Source organism: Mytilus trossulus, chromosome 6 (assembly GCF_036588685.1).
Source record: "Mytilus trossulus isolate FHL-02 chromosome 6, PNRI_Mtr1.1.1.hap1, whole genome shotgun sequence".
Taxonomy (NCBI): Eukaryota; Metazoa; Mollusca; class Bivalvia; order Mytilida; family Mytilidae; genus Mytilus; species Mytilus trossulus.
Window position 1 is genome coordinate 40,948,553 of NC_086378.1, and position 19,642 is coordinate 40,968,194.

General features: G+C 31.7%; 1 protein-coding gene across 1 annotated transcript in view; it reads left to right on the forward strand.

Annotated features, from left to right (window-relative positions):
- Nucleotides 1-19,642, forward strand: part of LOC134721348 (GPI transamidase component PIG-T-like) — a 191,649-nt gene that overhangs the window by 144,021 nt on the left and 27,986 nt on the right. Inside the window, exon 8 of the mRNA XM_063584288.1 lies at nt 17,486-17,638. Coding sequence (XP_063440358.1) covers nt 17,486-17,638 — 153 coding nt within the window. The remainder of the gene's footprint in view (nt 1-17,485; nt 17,639-19,642) is intronic.

Sequence of the window (19,642 nt, forward strand, 5' to 3'; positions counted from 1 at the left end):
GCTTATAACTTAAAAACCAAAGCATTTAGAGCAATTCTGACAAAGTGAATTTGTTAATCAGGTCAAGATCTATCTGCCCTGAAATTTTCAGATGAATCAGACAACCAATTGTTGGGTTGCTGCCCCTAAATTGGTAATTATAAGGAAATTTTACTGTTTTTGGTTATTATCTTGAATATTATTATAGATGGAGATAAACTGTAAACAGCAATAATGTTCAGCAAAGTAAGATTTACAAATAAGTCAACATGACCAAAATGGTCAGTTGACCCCTTTAGGAGTAATTGCCCTTTATAGTCCATTTTTAACCATTTTTCTAAATCTTCGTTAACTTTTACAAAAATCTTCTCCTCTGAAACTACTGGGCCAAATTTTACCAAACTTTGCCAGAATCATTATTAGGCTATCTTGTTTAAAAATTGTGTTTTGTGACCGGGCAAACCAACCAAGATGGCCACTACGGCTAAAATTAGAACATGGGGTAAAATGCAATTTTTGGCTTATAACTCAAAAACCAAAGCATTTAGAGCAAATCTGACTGGGGTAAAATTGTTTTTCTCGTCAAGATCTATCTGCCCTGAAATTTTAGATGAATCGGACAACTCGTTGTTAGGTTGCTGCCCCTAAATTGGTAATTTTAAGGAAATTTTGCTGTTTTGGGTTATTATCTTGAATATTATTATAGATAGAGATAAACTGTAAACAGCAATAATGTACAGCAATTTAAGACTAAAAAAGAAGTCAAAATGACCAAAATGGTCAATTGACCCCCTAAGAAGTTATTGTCCTTTATAAACAATTTTTAACAATTTTCATAAAATTTGTAAATTTTTACTAACATTTCCCACTGAAAGTACACGGAGAAGTTCATTATAGATAGAGATAATTGTAAGCAGCAAGAATGTTCAGTAAAGTAAGATGTACAAACACATCACAATCACCTAAACACAATTTTGTCATGAACTGTCAGCTTCCTTTGTTTGATTCATATATACCAAGGTGAGCGGGTGTCTTCCTCCTATTCCCACTTTTTAAAAATACTATTCCTTCTATTCCCACTTGCAAATAACAATAGATGTTTTGATAAATAATGTGTTTTTATAACAATCAAGGTTAATTAGAATTTCACCTAAGAATTACCTGTATTTTTTGAAAAAAAATTGGGGGGGGGGGGGGGGTCAATTTTTCTCATTTCAGATTTCATAAATAAAAAGAAAATTTCTTCAAACATTTTTTGAGAGGATTAATAATCAACAACATAGTGAGATGCTCAAAGGCAAAAAAATTTTTTTAAGTTGATTAGACCACATTCATTCTGTGTCAGAAACCTATGCTGTGTCAACTATTTAATCACAATCCAAATTAAGAGCTGAATCCAGCTTGAATGGTGTGTCCATGCTTGCCCCAACCGTTCAGTGTTCAACCTCTGCGGTCGTATAAAGCTGCGCCCTGCGGAGCATCTTGTTGATTATTGGCCCAGTTTTCAAGTTGGTCTTAATCAGGATACAAAATTAAACTTTGTTTGATTTCAACAAAAATTGAATTCTTAGGTTCTTTGATATGCTGAATCTAAACATGTACTGAGAATTTTTGATTATAGGCACAGTTTTCAAGTTGGTTCTAATTTGGGTCCAAAATTAAACTTTGTTTGATTTCAACAAAAATTGTATATATGGGATTTTTTGATATATGCTTAATCTCTCCATGTTTTTAGATTTTTGATGTTTGGGTCCGATATCAAATAGGTCCACACTGAGGTCCTAAGGGTCCGAAATTGAACTTTTTTATATGATTTCATCAAAAATCGAATTATTGGGGTTCTTTGATATGCCGAATCTAACCATGTATTTAGATATTGGATATTAAACCATTATAGGTAAATTAATGTCCAATTGGAAATTTTAAGTTTTTAATTTTAAGTTCTTAGACCACATTCATTATGTGTCAGAAACCTGTTTTGTGTCAACTATTTATTGATTATTGGCCCAGTTTTCAAGTTGTTCCAAATTGTGGTCCAAAATTAAACTTTTTTTGATTTCAACAAAAATTGAATTATTGGGGTTCTTTGGTATGCTGAATCTAAACATGTATTTAGATTTTTTATTATAAACCCAGTTTTCAAGTTGGTTCAAATTGGGGTCCAAAATTAAAGTTTGTTTAATTTCAACAAAAAAATTGTATATATGGGGTTCTTTGATATATGCTTAATCTAACCATGTATTAAGAAGAGGGGCTGTTATTGTAAGGTGAGTAGGAACAGTCACATGTCAGAGGTTTTTATACGACCGCAAATTTTGAAAAAATTTTCGTCGTATATTGCTATCACGTTGGCGTCGTCGTCGTCGTCGTCGTCGTCGTCGTCGTCGTCGTCGTCGTCGTCGTCCGAATACTTTTAGTTTTCGCACTCTAACTTTAGTAAAAGTGAATAGAAATCTATGAAATTTTAACACAAGGTTTATGACCATAAAAGGAAGGCTGGTATTGAATTGGGAGTTTTGGTCCCAACATTTTAGGAATTAGGGGCCAAAAAGGGCCCAAATAAGCATTTTCTTGGTTTTGGCACTATAACTTTAGTTTAAGTTAATAGAAATCTATGAAATTTTGACACAAGGTTTATGACCACAAAAGAAAGGTTGGGATTGATTTTGGGAGTTTTGGTTTCAACAGTTTAGGAATTAGGGGCCAAAAAAGGGCCCAAATAAGCATTATTCTTGGTTTTCGCACAATAACTTTAGTTAAAGTAAATAGAAATCAATAAAATTTAAACACAATGTTTATGACCACAAAAGAAAGGTTGGTATTGATTTTGGGAGTTTCGGTCCCAACAGTTTGGGAATTAGGGGCCAAAAAGGGACCCAAATAAGCATTTTTCTTGGTTTTCGCACCATAGCTTTAGTATAAGTAAATAGAAATCTATGAAATTTAAACACAAGGTTTATGACTATTAAAGGAAGGTTGGTATTGATTTTGGGAGTTTTGGTCCCAACAGTTAAGTAAAAAGGGGCCCAAAGGGTCCAAAATTAAATTTTGTTTGATTTCATCAAAATTGAATACTTGGGGTTCTTTAATATGCCGAATCTAACTGTGTATGTAGATTCTTAATTTTTGGTCCCGTTTTCAAATTGGTCTACATTAAGGTCCAAAGGGTCCAAAATTAAACTTAGTTTGATTTTAACAAAAATTGAAACCTTTGGGTTCTTTGATATGCTGAATCTAAAAATGTACTTAGATTTTTAATTATTGGCCCAGTTTTCAAGTTGGCCCAAATCAAGGTCCAAAATTAAACATTGTTTGATTTCATCAAAAATTGAATAATTGGGGTTCTTTGATATGCCAAATCTAACTGTGTATGTAGATTCTTAATTTTTGGTCCAGTTTTAAAATTGGTCTAAATTAAAGTGCAAAGGGTCCAAAATTAAACTAAGTTTGATTTTAACAAAAATTAAATTCTTGGGCCTCTTTGATATGCTGAATCTAAACATGTACTTTGATTTTTGATTATGGGCCCAGTTTTCAAGTTGGTCCAAATCAGGATCTAAAATTATTATATTAAGTATTGTGCAATAGCAAGTCTTTTCAATTGCACAGTATTGTGCAATGGCAAGAAATATCTAATTTCACAATATTGTGAAACAGCAAAATTTTTTTTAATTAAGAGTTATCTTTCTTTGTCCAGTATAGTAAGCAAGAAATATCTGCAAGAATTTTTTTAATTGGAGTTATCTTTCTTTGTCCAGAATCAACTTAAATCTTTGTTATTTACAATAAACAATGTCACTTTTTACTACCAACTGATAAATTTAAATAATCTTTACCATTCAGTGATAACAAGCAGTTTTTTTACATCTTAATATTTTATGATGTATTTAAATGAGTAGTAATTGTTGCAAACTCCATTAGAATATTTTAATTGAAATTAGTTTTGGAATAAGGGAAAGGGGGATGTGATTAAAAAATTGGGTTCAATTTTTCTCATTTGAAATTTCATAGATAAAAAGAAAATTTCTTCAAACATTTTTTTGAGAGGATTAATATTCAACAGCATAGTGAATTGCTCTAAGAGAAAACAAAAATTTTAAGTTCATTTGAATACATTCATTCTGTGTCAGAAACCTATGCTGTGTCAACTATTTAACCACAATCCAAATTTAGAGCGGAATCCAGCTTGAATGTTGTGTCCATACTTGCCCCAACCGTTCAGGGTTCAACCTCTGCGGTCGTATAAAGCTACGCCCTGCGGAGCATCTGGTTTAAGGTATTGTTCTAAATCAAGGTCCTGTAATGCTTGTTTATAGTTAAATATTTTGGGTTCAATGGTTTTGGTGTAATTGTAGGATACAATAGGAACAGACTGATTTTGAAAATTAATAGGAATTTTAGATGTTACCTCATTGTGATGTAGAACGTTGCTGATGTTGATAGCATCAATTCCTCTATTGGTAAAGTAAACAGGAAGGAATTTCCTCTTTTCCTGATGTAAAGGTTCCGATCTTTCTGGTTTAAAGAGACGGAAAAGAGCTACATCACAAATTATACTGACAAGTCTGTATACTGGAGAAAATGTATTGGTGCCTCCTTTGTCAAGTGCATCATCTCTCAAACATTTTTGAAAACTAACCGGCAGTAAAAAAATGAATAATTCTAATGTAATGTAACCCTAACGGATGATGTAGATGAGAAAGAAGGTCATTAAAGCTTCCAGAGGCCGATCTCGATTTTGAAGATTTTACATTAGGCCGATGGTAACGTTTTTGTCCATGACTACGTTGGTTTCGTAAGGTAGTTTTAAATAAACTCATTACGTTAACATCACTGCAGGATGGACTTGAAAAATTTCCTACCCCTTTGACATTATCATTGCAACCATATGGCATTGCAGTACCTAGTTCCCTTATCCAGAAATGTTCTCTATTTTTTCGGAAAGGAGTACTAAGTACATTCTAAATGAGGAGGCCACTATACTTTTAATAATAAAGAAGATATAAGTCCTGGAATATAACAAAATAAATGGACATGATTTGATCATATAATACCAGTATAGTTAGCAGGGAAAGGTTCTTTAAAAGAAAGATACTGATGTGCCCTTTTGTTCTAAGAAGTGGTTTTAACAACAAAACAAAAGATTTTATCACATGAAGTTGATCCCTCATTTCATGTGTAGTCATTACATTGAAGGGTTACTCTCATGGTTTTTATACGACCGCAACAATTCGTCGTCGAAGACTTTTTGTTTTCGCACTCTAACTTTAGTAAAAGTAAATAGAAATCCATGAAATTTAAACATAAGGTCTATGACCACAAAAGGAAGGTTTGGATTGATTTTGGGAGTTTTGGTCCCAACGAATTAGGAGCCAAAAGGGTCCAAAATTAAACTTTGTTTGATTTCATCAAAAAATAAATTATTTGGGTTCTTTGATATGCCAAATCTAACTGTATTCCGATTCCTAATTTTTGGTCCTGTTTTCAAATTGGTCTACATTAAAGTCCAAAGGGTCCAAAATTAAACTTAGCTTGGTTTAAACAAAAATTGAATTCTTGGGGTTCTTTGATAGGCTGAATCCAAACATGTACTTAGATTTTTGATTATGTGCCCAGTTTTCAAGTTGGTCCAAATCGGGTTCCAAAATTATTATATTAAGTGTTGTGCAATAGCAAGAAAGTTTCAACTGCACAGTACTCAGAAATAACACTAAATCTTCAATTGCACAGTATGGTGCAATAGCAAGACAATTTCAATTGCACAGTATTGCGCAAAAGCAAGACATCTTCAGTTGCACATTATTGTGCACAATGTTGTGCAATAGTAAGAAATTTTTAATTGCACAGTATTGTGCAATAGCAAGAAATATTCAATTAAACAGCATTGTCCGTTTTCAAATTGGTCTACAGTAAGGTCCAAAGGGTAAAAAATTAAAGTTTGTTTGATTATAACAAAAATTGAATATATGGGGTTCTTCAATATGCTGAATCTAACCATGTATTTAGATTTTTAATATTTGGGCCCGGTTATCAAATTGGTCCACATTGAGGTCTAAATGGTATAAAGTTGAACATTATTTGATTTCATCAAAAATTGAATTCTTGGGGTTCTATGATATGCTGAATCTAACCATGTATTTAGATTTTGGATATTGGACCATAATAGGTAAAGGTCCAAATTAAAAGTTTTTAAGTTTTAGTTCTTAGACCACATTCATTCTGTGTCAGAAACCTATGTTTTGTCAACTATTTAATCACAATCCAAATTCAGAGCTGTATCAAGCTTAAATGTTGAGTCCATACTTGCCCCAACTGGTCATGGTTCGACCTCTGCGGTCGTATAAAGCTGCGTCCTGCGGAGCATCTGGTTGTCTAACGATATATTAGTGTTCCATATTAATAAAACATTATGTTTGGGGATAATACAAAATAATTTTTCAACTTCAAATATTTTTAGAAATTAGCTTTAACATTGCAGGCAGTTCAAAGTAAAAAAAAATCTTTATACAAAACTGAAAAATTAATTGCTGTTAAAAATAAAAGATTAGGTATTTTTGTTGCAGAAAACTCGACATAGGGATAGTGATCCGGCGTCGGCGGTGTTAGCTCACTTCTTTAAAGCTTTATATTTTGGAAGGTAGAAGACCTGGATGTTTCATACTTTGTATATATATGCCTCATGTTACGAACTTTCCGTCAGTGACATGTCCAATGTCCTTGACCTCATTTCATGGTTCAGTGACACCTTTGAAAAAAAGTTAATTTTTTGTAATGTTAAATTCTCTCTTATTATAAGTAATTGGATAACTATATTTGGTATGTGCGTACCTTGCAAGGTCCTCATGCCTGTCAGACAGTTTTCACTTGACCTCGACCTCATTTCATGGATCAGTGAACAAGGTTAAGTGTTCGTGGTCAAGTTCATATCTCAGATACTATAAGCAATAGGTCTAGTATGTTCGGTGTATGGAAGGACTGTAAGGTGTACATGTCAAACTGGCAGGTGTCATCTGACCTTGACTTCATTTTCATGGTTCAGTGGTTAAAGTTAAGTTTTTGTGTTTTGGTCTGTTTTTCTTATTCTATATGCAATAGGTCTACTATAATTGGTGTATGGAATGATTGTAAGGTGAACATGTCTAGCTGACAGGTGTTATCTGACCTTGACCTCATTTTCATGGTTCAGTGGTCAAAGTTAAGTTTTTTAGTTATGGTCTATTTTTCTAATACTTTATGCATTAGGTCAACTATATTTGGTGTATGAAAATATTTTATGATCTATATGTCGGTTACTCAGGTTTTATTTTACCTTGACCTCATTTTCAAGGTCCATTGCTAAGTTTTAAGTGTTTGTGTTTTGGTCTCTTTTTCTTTATTTATAAGCAATAAGTCAACTATATTTGAAATATTGAAGAATTGTTAGCTGTACATGTCTGCTTGGCATGGTTTATTTTACATTGACCTCATTTCCATGGTTCATTAATCAATGTTTCATTTTCTTGGTTAATGTTGAGTTTATGTGACAGTTGTAATAAAGCTTTATACTAAGGACTATCAACATAATATCAATGATTAGTAAAGGAGGCGAGACATTTCAGCGTGTGCATTCTTGCTTACAAGAGTTGGAATGATAAGATATTTTTACATTGTAAATGTGTTTATGAATTGATAGACATAGAATTGTTGTATGCTATATTGTCTCTTATATGAGAAAGAAATACGTGATTCATCTGAGGGAATAAATAACCAAAATAAACAAAACCACTTTTATTTTCTTTGAAATTCATCTGATTATCTGTCTTTCAATTATTTTATTTTATTTTTTTTTATTTTTTTTTAAATTTTTTTGGTGTTTTTTTTTCTCGATACTTGAATTTTAAAAATCTACAATCATACTTTAAACATACATCTTATGTATCTTTATATTTTACTTCTTAAAAAACACAAATTATATATTTTTCTTAACCTGTGCATTTGTTATATTATATAATTATGTTTGATAATCTTAATGGTAAGCAACTTTATTGATATTACTGACATATATATAATTTGTTTTAAGTTAAGAAAAATGTATGTATAGTTCTAACAAAAACTAACATCTGTATAAATATTTTATTTACTAATGTTGACGAGACGGGATAAGGTACCGGTGCTTGATGTTTTCCCCTTACAAATGTACAGATTTCAACGAATTATGATAAATTAAAAAAATGAATAAGAAAAATTAATGTTTATCATATCCCTGGCCATATGTAAATTTACAAAAAAATGTATGGCTTCCATGAATTATTTCGATTCTAATTGACACATATGGTTATTAAGCTAGGGTGTGTATGCCTTGTGTGTTGCCGTTCTATTTTACCCCCTTGTAGATAGAGCTAAACAATACCTATGAAAATATAGCATATTGCTTTAATATCAGCTTTAAAAAAATGTTTAACTCTTAAATCTCAACCCTCCCAAACTTTGCCATCTTTTATTTATATTATTTTCTCCTGAGCACCATGAAATTCACAGTTGACATCTCGTAACTAAGAAACCACCATATTGAATTGCTGAAATAAGTAAATGTGCAAATAATGCAATAAAATAAAAATAAAACAACTCAAACCTCATTTTTAGCTCACCTGGCCCAAAGGCCAAGGGAGCTTTTCCCATCACTTGGCGTCCGGCGTCCGTCGTCGTCGTCGTCCTGCGTCCGTCGTCGTTAACTTGTACAAAAATCTTCTCCTCTGAAACTACTGGGCCAAATTAAACCAAACTTGGCCACACTCATCATTGATGTATCTAGTTTAAAGTTTGTGTTTAATTACCCGGCCAACCATCCAAGATGGCCGCCATGGCTAAAAATAGAACATAGGGGTAAAAAGCATTTAGAGCAAATCTGACATGGGGTAAAATTGTTTATCAGGTCAAGATCTATCTGCCCTGAAATTTTGAGATGAATCAGACAACCCATTGTTGGGTTGCTGCCCCTAAATTGGTAATTTAAAGGAAATTTTACTGTTTTTGGTTATTATCTTGAATATTATTATAGATGGAGATAAAATGTAAACAGCAATAATGTTCAGCAAAGTAAGATTTACAAATAAGTCAACATGACCAAAATGGTCAGTTGACCCCTATAAGAGTTATTGCCCTTTATAGTCAATTTTTAACCATTTTTAGCTCACCTGGCTCGAAGGGCCAAGTGAGCTTTTCCCATCACTTTGCGTCCGGCGTCCGTCGTCGTCGTCCGTCGTCGTCGTCGTTAACTTTTACAAAAATCTTCTCCTCTGAAACTACTGGGCCAAATCAAACCAAACTTGGCCACAATCATTATTAGGGTATGTAGTTTAAAAATTGTTTCCGGTGACCCGGTCAACCATCCAAGATGGCCGCCTTGGCTATGAATAGAACATAGGGGTAAAATGCAGTTTTTGGCTAATAACTCAAAAACCAAAGCAATTAGAGCAAATCTGTAAAGAAGTTCAATTGTTTATCAGGTCAAGATCTAACTGCTGTAAAAATTTCAGATGAATCGAACAAACCGTTGTTTGGTTGCTGCCCCTGAATTGGTAATTTTAAGGAAATTACGCTGTTTTTGGTTATTATCTTGAATAATATTATAGATAGAGATAAACTGTAAACTGCAATAATGTTCAGCAAAATAAGATTTACAAATAAGTCAACATGACCAAAAAGGTCAGTTGACCCCTTTAGGAGTTATTGCCCTTTTTAGTCAATTTTTAATCATTTTTCGTAAATCTTAGTAATCTTTTACAAAAATCTTCTCCTCTGAAACTACTGGGCCAAATTAAACTAAACTTGCCCATAATCATCATTGGGGTATCTAGTTTAAAACTTGTGTCCATTGACCCGGGCAACCAACCAAGATGGCCACCATGGCTCAAAATAGAACATAGGGGTAAAATGCAGTTTTTGGCTTATAACTCAAAAACCAAAGCATAAAGAGCAAAACTGGCCTGAGTTAAATTGTTTATCAGATCAAGATCTATCTGCCTTGAAAGTTTCAGATGAATAGAACAACTCGTTGTTGGGTTGCTGCCTCTGAATTGGTAATTTTAAGGAAATTTTGCTGTTTTTGGTTAATATCTTGAATAATATTATAGATAGAGATAAACAGTAAACAGCAATAATGTTCAGCAAAGTAAGATTTACAAATAAGTCAACATGACTGATATGGTCAGTTGACCTCTCTTTTGGAGTTATTGCCCTTTATAGTCAATTTTTTACATTTTTCATAAATTTTTGGTAGATTTTTAGAAAATATTTTCCACTGTAATTACTGGGTCACTTCATTATAGATAGAGATAATTGTAGCAACAAGAATGTCCAGTAAAGCAAGATCTACAAACACATCACCATCCCCAAAACACAATTTTGTTATGAATTTATCTGTGTCCATTGTTTTATATGCAAATAAACCAAGGTGAGCGACACAGGCTCTTGAGAGCCTCTAGTTCGTAAATATCCATGATCTTTTACAAAAATCTTCTCCTCTGAAACTACCGGGCCAAATTAATCCAAACTTGGCCACAATCATCATTGATGTATTTAGTTTAAAGTTTGTGTTTAATTACCCGGCCAACCATCTAAGATGGCTGCCATGGCTAAAAATAGAACATAGGGGTAAAATGCAGTTTTTGGCTTATAACTCAAAAACCAAAGCATTTAGAGCAAATCTGACAAGGGTAAAATTGTTTATCAGGTCAAGATCTATCTGCCCTGAAATTTTGAGATGAATCAGACAACCCATTGTTGGGTTGCTGCCCATAAATTGGTTATTTTAAGGAAATTTTACTGTTTTTGGTTATTATCTTGAATAAAATATATAGATGGAGATAAACTGTAAACAGCAATAATGTACAGCAATGTAAGACTGAAAAATAAGTCAAATGACCAAAATGGTCAATTGACCCCCTAAGAAGTTATTGTCCTTTACAATCAATTTTTAACAATTTTCATAAAATTTGTAAATTTTTACTAACATTTTCCACAAACTACACGGACAAGTTCATTATAGATAGAGATAATTGTAAGCAGCAAGAATGTTCAGTAAAGTAAGATGTACAAACACATCACAATCACCTAAACACAATTTTGTCATGAACTGTCTGCTTCCTTTGTTTAAATCACATATACCAAGGTGAGCGACACAGGCTCTTTAGAGCCTCTAGTTTAATATTATCCAAATTAGAGGATTCATACATGTTACAGAAAAAGCTTTAGCTTTAATGTTTTCATTCATATGACGTCATTTTTATACGACCGCAAATTTTGAAAAAATTTTCGTCGTATATTGCTATCACGTTGGCGTCGTCGTCGTCGTCGTCGTCGTCCGAATACTTTTAGTTTTCGCACTCTAACTTTAGTAAAAGTGAATAGAAATCTATAAAATTTTATCACAAGGTTTATGACCACAAAAGAAAGGTTGGGATTGATTTGGGAGTTTTGGTTTCAACAGTGTAGGAATTAGGGGCCAAAAAAGGGCCCAAATAAGCATTATTCTTGGTTTTCGCACAATAACTTTAGTTTAAGTAAATAGAAAATAATGAAATTTGAACACAATGTTTATGACCACAAAAGGAAGGTTGGTATTGATTTTGGGAGTTTAGATCCCAACAGTTTAGGAATTAGGGGCCAAAAAGGGACCCAAATAAACATTTTCTTGGTTTTCGCACCATAACTTTAGTATAAGTAAATAGAAATCTATGAAATTTAAACACAAGGTTTATGACCATAAAAGGAAGGTTGGTAATGATTTTGGGAGTTTTGGTCCCAACAGTTTAGGAATAAGGGGCCCAAAAGGTCCAAAATTAAACTTTGTTTGATTTCATCAAAATTGAATAATTGGGGTTCTTTGATATGCCGAATCTAACTGTGTATGTAGATTTTTAACTTTTGGTCCCGTTTTCAAATTGGTCTACATTAAGGTCCAAAGGGTCCAAAATTAAACTTCGTTTGATTTTGACAAAAAATTAATCGGTTGGGTTCTTTGATATGCTGAATCTAAAAATGAAAAAAAGATTCTTGATTATCGGCCCAGTTTTCAAGTTGGTCCAAATCGGGGTCCAAAATTAAACTTTGCTTGATTTCATCAAAAATTGAATAAATGGGGTTCTTTGATATGCCAAATCTAACTGTGTATGTAGATTCCTCATTTTTGGTCTTGTTTTTAAATTGGTCTACATTAAAGTCCAAAGGGTCCAAAATTAAACTTAGTTTGATTTTAACAAAAATTGAAATCTTTGGGTTCTTTGATATGCTGAATCCAAACATGTACTTAGATTTTTGATTATGGGCCCAGTTTTCAAGTTGGTCCAAATCAGGATCTAAAATTATTATATTCAAGGGAAAATTCACGATTTTTTACTTATGGTTTAAATATGTTCATTGTGACATAATATATATATTCACAAAGTTTTATCGCTATATGTGCAGTAATAAAGGAGAAATTCAATAATTAATGAAAAAATATCAACTACTTCCTGTAGGTCGTGACGTTTTCTCCTGATTTTTGCATGCCGGGATTTAAAATACAATCATTAAAAGTCTTGGTTTTTAATCATATTTTAACGTAATCGTAAGCGCGCCGATGACTTATGCTTTATCCAATAACCATCCGATAATAAGAAGATAAAACGCACAGACGTTCAATTGTACTCATTCGTGAGATAAATTATCTATGTTAAACGTATATATTCGAATTATTTTTGTAGACAACACAAAAAGTTATAAATTTATTTTTTAAAATGCATTTTCGGACTGAAATGGTGAACAAATTAAAGTACAATAATCTGTAAAGACAATATGTTGGTGTACTATTATTGACCTTTTACTATCTCTGCTATGACTAGGTTTATACAATGTGTGTATTCACGGTTCTGTGGCAATACTCGTAGATGGCTTGTTGAAAGGTAAATTGTTATTTGCACTTCGGTATTAAACCACGCCTCTAGGGCACACCTTGCCAGGTGTGACTGTCTATTCGGATCAATGGGAGCATTTAATACACACAAAAAAAATACATATTCAAATTGGGGACAAATAAAAATTGGTCGCCGTGGAACTATTTAATTATATTTGGTGCTATTATTTATTTGAATTCAAATAAGTTAATTTACTAAGAAATACACAATTTTCGGTTAAAGACGGGAAACTTAATTCATATGTCAGAATGAAATGATATACAAGTCTTGTCCTTGATTTATGTCTCATAAAAAAGGGGGACTTAGAAATTGGAAATAGCTTTACTAAATCATTTTTATTTGTCTTTATTAGGCGAAAAAATGTACGAGAACACTTACATTTAGACTTTTGAAAGCCATGTATTAATTAATATATGAAACTATCTGAAGATAACTCTACCGAAGCGGAATATAATATGTACGAATAAAGAAAAAATACTTTTGTATTGGAATGGAATCGAAAAATTACGAATAGATATTCTTTTCAAGTGTGAAAAACGTCAACCAAATTTATTCATAATCGGGAACGTCCTTATTAAAATCTGAGACTACTATAATAATCGTCGTCTCCCAACGTATATATATACTTAAATAACTATTTGACCAACGATGTTTAAAATTAAAAGACAACGAATTTAATGTTATCTTTCCCTATTTTTGAATGTTATTATAAGTCTGTTCAACTTGCAAGAATACCCCTAAAGCGGACAAATATCCGACAAGCAGTTTATTCTTTAAATTGCTGTCATTGAATATCAAGAAAGAAAATAAATCCCGAAATTGATACTCAATAGTTTTCCTAGAAAATATTCACATCCCTTGGGGATTATTAGTGTACGTCCAGTTGCATATATTTTACATGAATGTTGGAACAATTGTGATGATGACGAATTTCGTCCTTCATTCGAAAACAATCTAATTGATATATATTAATCTGTGAGTTTACTATATTCTTAACTTCGATGAACCAAAGCAAGTGTTAAATTGACCTGTATTTAAATCAAATTGTTTCTTTTTTTCTTCTTCTTCTTTTGGTATACAATAGTCTATCGAATTTCGTTGATTCCATACTGTTGGCATACGTGGACTAGTCTATTTACAAAACTTTTACCACAATTTCCCCTAAATGTATGTTTCTTTCTTATGTTCAATGTATACATGTATACATATTTTAAATTGCGCTACTGACTATAGTTCCGTAACTTTCTACCCAGGCGTATGTATACATGAATCGTCGACAAGTGCGCACATTTTTTTAAATCAATAATTCTGGTATGTTCCAATCTGTCCTAAACTATTGACAACGAGTATATATTACATTTTCCCTAATTAACCCTTGGAAAAATATGTAAATAGATTTGTATTTCTTCAAAATTTATTTTTTGTATTTATTTTTTTTAATAAATAATATTCTTTACACCAGAAATGTTATTTATAAACAAGCGTATGAGTTCAGTAATGACTAGTATATTATATCACTTTCGGACACGCAAGACAAAAATGTATATTATACATGCACCTGATAGTTCAAAATGGAAAGTTATAAGTAACGGTCGTGTACACTGATCAATACCTACAGAAGTGAAACGATGCATGAACTTGCAAGCCCGCCGGACAGGAAATCGATTGAATACCTGGACGTGTCACCTTACACCCCTTCCAATACCTTTGGGAGTAATACCTTTAGCCATGCTGGTGATCAGATGAGGGAAGATCCGAATTTATTTAAATAAAGTTTATTACTTGAAAGAATTATGAACGAATTAGATTTTCGAAAACAATTTCCACGGAACACTTATTTATGATTTGAACTTTGACTTTTTAACTAATTGCAATATTATCAGTTTAAAAATAACAGACTATAGGGTTATTTTAAAATATAAGACCATTTTCCGTATCAAGTTAGTCAGTCAGATAAAACAACCGTACGATTGACTAGATATCGACACGCAATTACGACTACATCGTTTACTGTAGTTTTGTTCCTTTGTGGTTTATAGACATATCGGGATTTTTCATCGGAGAAGGTGACAAGATGGCGGAGAGCAGAAGCTGATACTCAAAATTTAAAATCGATGGTGATCTCTTATTTAGCGGAATAAAACTTTAATATCTATAAATTTGAGCATTTTTATACAGAATGGACATAATATCAATTTTTGATTTTTTTGCGAAGTTTCCCTTTAAGTTTTGTGCAATAGCAAGTCTTTTCAATTGCACAGTATTGCGCAATGGCAAGAAATATCTTATTGCAAAATATTGTGAAATAGCAATTTTGTTTTTAATTAGAGTTATCTTTCTTTGTCCAGAATAGTAAGCAAGAAATATCTAATTGTAAGAATTTTTTTTATTTGGAGTTATCTTTCTTTGTCCAGAATCAACTTAAATCTTTGTTATATATACAATATACAATGTATATTCACTTTTTACTACCAACTGATAAATTAAAATAATCTTTACCATTCAGTGATAACAAGCAGTTTTTTTACATCTTAATATTTTATGATGTATTTAAATGAGTAGTAATTGTTGCAAACTCCATTAGAAACTTTAATTGAGATTAGTTTTGGAATAAGGGAAAGGGGGATGTGATTAAAAAAAAATGGGTTCAATTTTCTCATTTGAAATTTCATAAATAAAAAGAAAATTTCTTCAAACATTTTTTTGAGAGGAATAATATTCAACAGCATAGTGAATTGCTCTAAGAGAAAACAAAAATTTCAATTTCATTAGAACACATTCATTCTGTGTCAGAAACCTATGCTGTGTCAACTATTTAATCACAATCCAAATTTAGAGCTGAATCCAGCTTGAATGTTATGTCCATACTTGCCCCAACCGTTCAGGGTTCAACCTCTGCGGTCGTATAAAGCTACGCCCTGCGGAGCATCTGGTTTTAAATGACATTAATGTGCTAAATGCATTAATTGAATTTCTCGAAACTTTATTTTATTTTAATTTTCTACATTTTCCTTTGCTGTTATGCACTTATAAGTCCCCTACTAACAAAGTTGAATGGGAATTTTGGTTTTCACTATGTCTTTCTGTCCATCCGTCAGTCGAGCAAAAGAGTTTTAGCAAGACTTTTTCCCTCATGCTTGAAGATATTGATTTAATATTTGGTGTATTGTTTTATCATGACAATTTGCAGGTCAAGTTCGCTTTTCATGGTTTAATTTTTCTCCTTGTTAACTTAAAGCCCTTTCCCTATAATTTAATTTTTTGATGAAATACTCATTAATTACTTAATTTCTGCTCAAAGGAAAATAACTATTTTTTTAAAAGACATTGTATTAAGATAAGTTATATTTTGGATTTCTTTCCTTTTTCTTTAGTTAATTGTTTGAATTTAAGACATTTTCTTAAGCTAAATAATATTTTGGATTTCTTTCCTTTTTTCTAGTTAATTGTTTGAATAAAAGACATTGTCTTAATAATTTTAAGATAAATAATATTTTGGATTTCTTTCCTTTTCTTTAGTTAATTGTTTGAATTAAAGACATTGTATTAAGATAAATAATATTTTGGATGTCTTTCCTTTTCTTTAGACATTGTATTAATAATTAAGATAAGTTATATTTTGGATTTCTTTCCTTTTCTTTAGTTAATTGTTTGAATTAAAGACATTTTCTTAAGCTAAACAATATTTTGAATTTCTTTCCTTTTCTTTAGTTAATTGTTTGAATAAAAGACATTATATTAATAATTAAGATAAATAATATTTTGGATTTCTTTCCTTTTCTTTAGTTAATTGTTTGAATAAAAGACATTGTATTAATAATTAAGATAAATAATATTTTGGATGTCTTTCCTTACCTTAAGTTAATTGTTTGAATAAAAGACATTGTATTAATAATTAAGATAAATAATGTTTTGGATTTCTTTTCCTTTCTTTAGTTAATTGTTTGAAGAATTTAGTGGTAGATTTGTTTGTTATTTTATGTAGTTTACACAATGACAAATTATAGATCAAGTTAGAATTTCTTTCCATTACAATGAATACTCACAGAATGCTTGTTCTTTTTGGTATGCATCAGAATTAGAATAAAGGCCCTATATTTTTTTTAATTGAAATTTTTAACCCTTCATAATCGGTATAGAGGTTGCTCATAGATTACAATATATGTGGATTTATAGGTGAGGTATATTATAACAGTCATTAGTATGTACACTTCTGAGTTCTAAGAATAAATATATCAAGAAATTTATCAAGGTGTTGTTTACAAAGTGAAAGACGCATGTCATATTAGAATCAATCAACTTGTCTGTTAGTTATTCCATTAGTTTGTGCAACAAATATTTTTGTCATTTTCTCAGGTACTAGCTACTGAACTTTATGACTACACAACTGGTCTGTAGCTTGACAATGATAAAATGTAATGAATAAATGCTTATCTTTTCTGATAGATATCAACTCCCTGTTTTCTGATACTTTCAATTAGGAGTTGGGGTATGCTTTGCATTACAATATGTGCATAGGGATAACGTGGAATGGTTGTAGGTTACTGTATAGTTACAATTCCTATTCATTTCAGGTTTTGGACTACAGAGAGGAGGAATAACCTGTCAGATTTATAACAACTTGCCAGTTAATATGACAGTAATCTATATGGAAACAATACCCTGGTTTATTAAGATCTTCTTCAATTCATTACAAATACAAAACAATAAAACTATGGTAAAGCCATGTAAGTATATACCAGACAAATTTAAGATATGCTGTAGACATTCATAAGCCTTAAAGGATTAACATACATTGAAAATTATAGAGAAGGTGACATACTGAAATGCTGCTGATAGAAAATTCAGGTCTAAATAAAACCTTGCAATCTCTTGTTTAAGAGTAGTTCTTCATTGAATTTAGAAATTAGAAAATTTTGACCCTGCCAACCTTCTATATACCAAAGTTCTTCAAAGAGGGTTCTTTATATCTATATTAAACTTGATATTTAGCTGGATCATGATATGTAAATATTAATGTAAGTAGGATATGCATGTTTCTGCAACATCACAGAAAAAACAATTGAAACAAGTTCAAATGTATATGAGCCAATAATAACACCCCCCCCAAAAAAAAAAATGATCAACTAAAAGAAATCCCATCAATTTTGATTCTTTGATACAATTGATTTTATTTCTTTTAGTATCAACATTTCCTAATCCTGGTCATTTTTTTATACAACGACAAAATAGTTTTTTGGTTCATATAATGCTAAAATGTGGTCGTCTGCATCATTGTCCGAAGATTTGGTTTCCGGACAATAACTTTAGTTTAAGCGAAATGGATCACTATGATTTTAAGCTCACCTGACCTGAAAGGTGAAGTGAGCTTTTCTCATCACTTGAAGTCCGTTGTCCGTAAACTTTTACAAAAATCTTCTCCTCTGAAACTACTTGTCCAAATTTAATCAAACTTGGCCATAATCATCATTGGGGTATCTAGTTTTAAAAAGGTGTGGTGTGACCCTGCTAAACAACCAAAATGGCAGTTATGGCTAAAAATAGTACATAGGGGCAAAATGTAGATTTTAGCTTACATCTCTGAAACCAAAGCATTTAGGGCAAATCTGAAAGGTATTAAATTGTTAATCAGGTCAAGATCTATCTGCCCTGAAATTTTCGGACAAACCAGACAACCTGTTGTTTGTTTGCTGCCCCAAATAAGTATTTTTAAGGAAATTTTGCAGGTTTTTGTTATTATCTTGAATAATGTTATAGATAACAATAAACTAGAAACAGCAATAATATTCAGCAAATTAAGATCTACAAATAAGTCAACATGACGAAAATTGTCAGTTTACCCCTTAAGAAGTTATTGTCCTTTAGAGTCAATTTTAACCATTTTTGTAAAATTTTAGTATTCTTTTAAAAAATCGTCTCCTCTGAAACTACTGGGTCAAATTAAACTAAACTTGGCCATAATCATTATTGGTGTATCTAGTTTAAAAATGTGTGGCGTGACCCTGGTACCCAACCAAAATGGCCGCCATGGCTAAAAATTGTACATAAGGGCGAAATGTAGATTTTGGCTTTTTTTTCTGAAATCAAAGTATTTAGAGCAAATCTGACAAGATTAAATTGTTTATCAGGTCAGGATCTATCTGCCTTGAAATTTTCAGACAAAACAGACAACCTGTTGTTGGGTTGCTGCCCAAGAATTAGTAATTTTTAGGAAATTTTGCAGTATTATCTTGAATATTATTATAGATAGATATAAACTGTAAACAGCAATAATGTTCAGCAAAGTAAGATCTACAAACAAGTCAACATGACCAAAATTGTCAGTTTATCACTTAAGGAGTATTGGCCCTTTATAGTCATTTTTTTAACAATTTTCATAATTTTTTGTAAATTTTTTTCAGAAATTATTTTCCATTTTAATTACTGGGCCAAGTTCATTATAGATAGAGCTAATTGTAGCAACAAGAATGTTCAGTAAAGTAAAATCTACAAACACATCATGATCACAAAAACACAATTTTGTCATGAATTTATCTATGTCCATTGTTTAATATGCACATAGATCAAGGTGAGCGACACAGGCTCTTGAGAGCCTCTAGTTTTTTAAAAGGTTCAATACCAAAAAAGGACGCTTGGGATTGATTTTTGGGATGATGGTCCCAATCGTTTAGGAATTAGGTGCCCAAACCAAGCATTTTTCTAGTTTTAGGATAATAACTTGTGTATAAGTA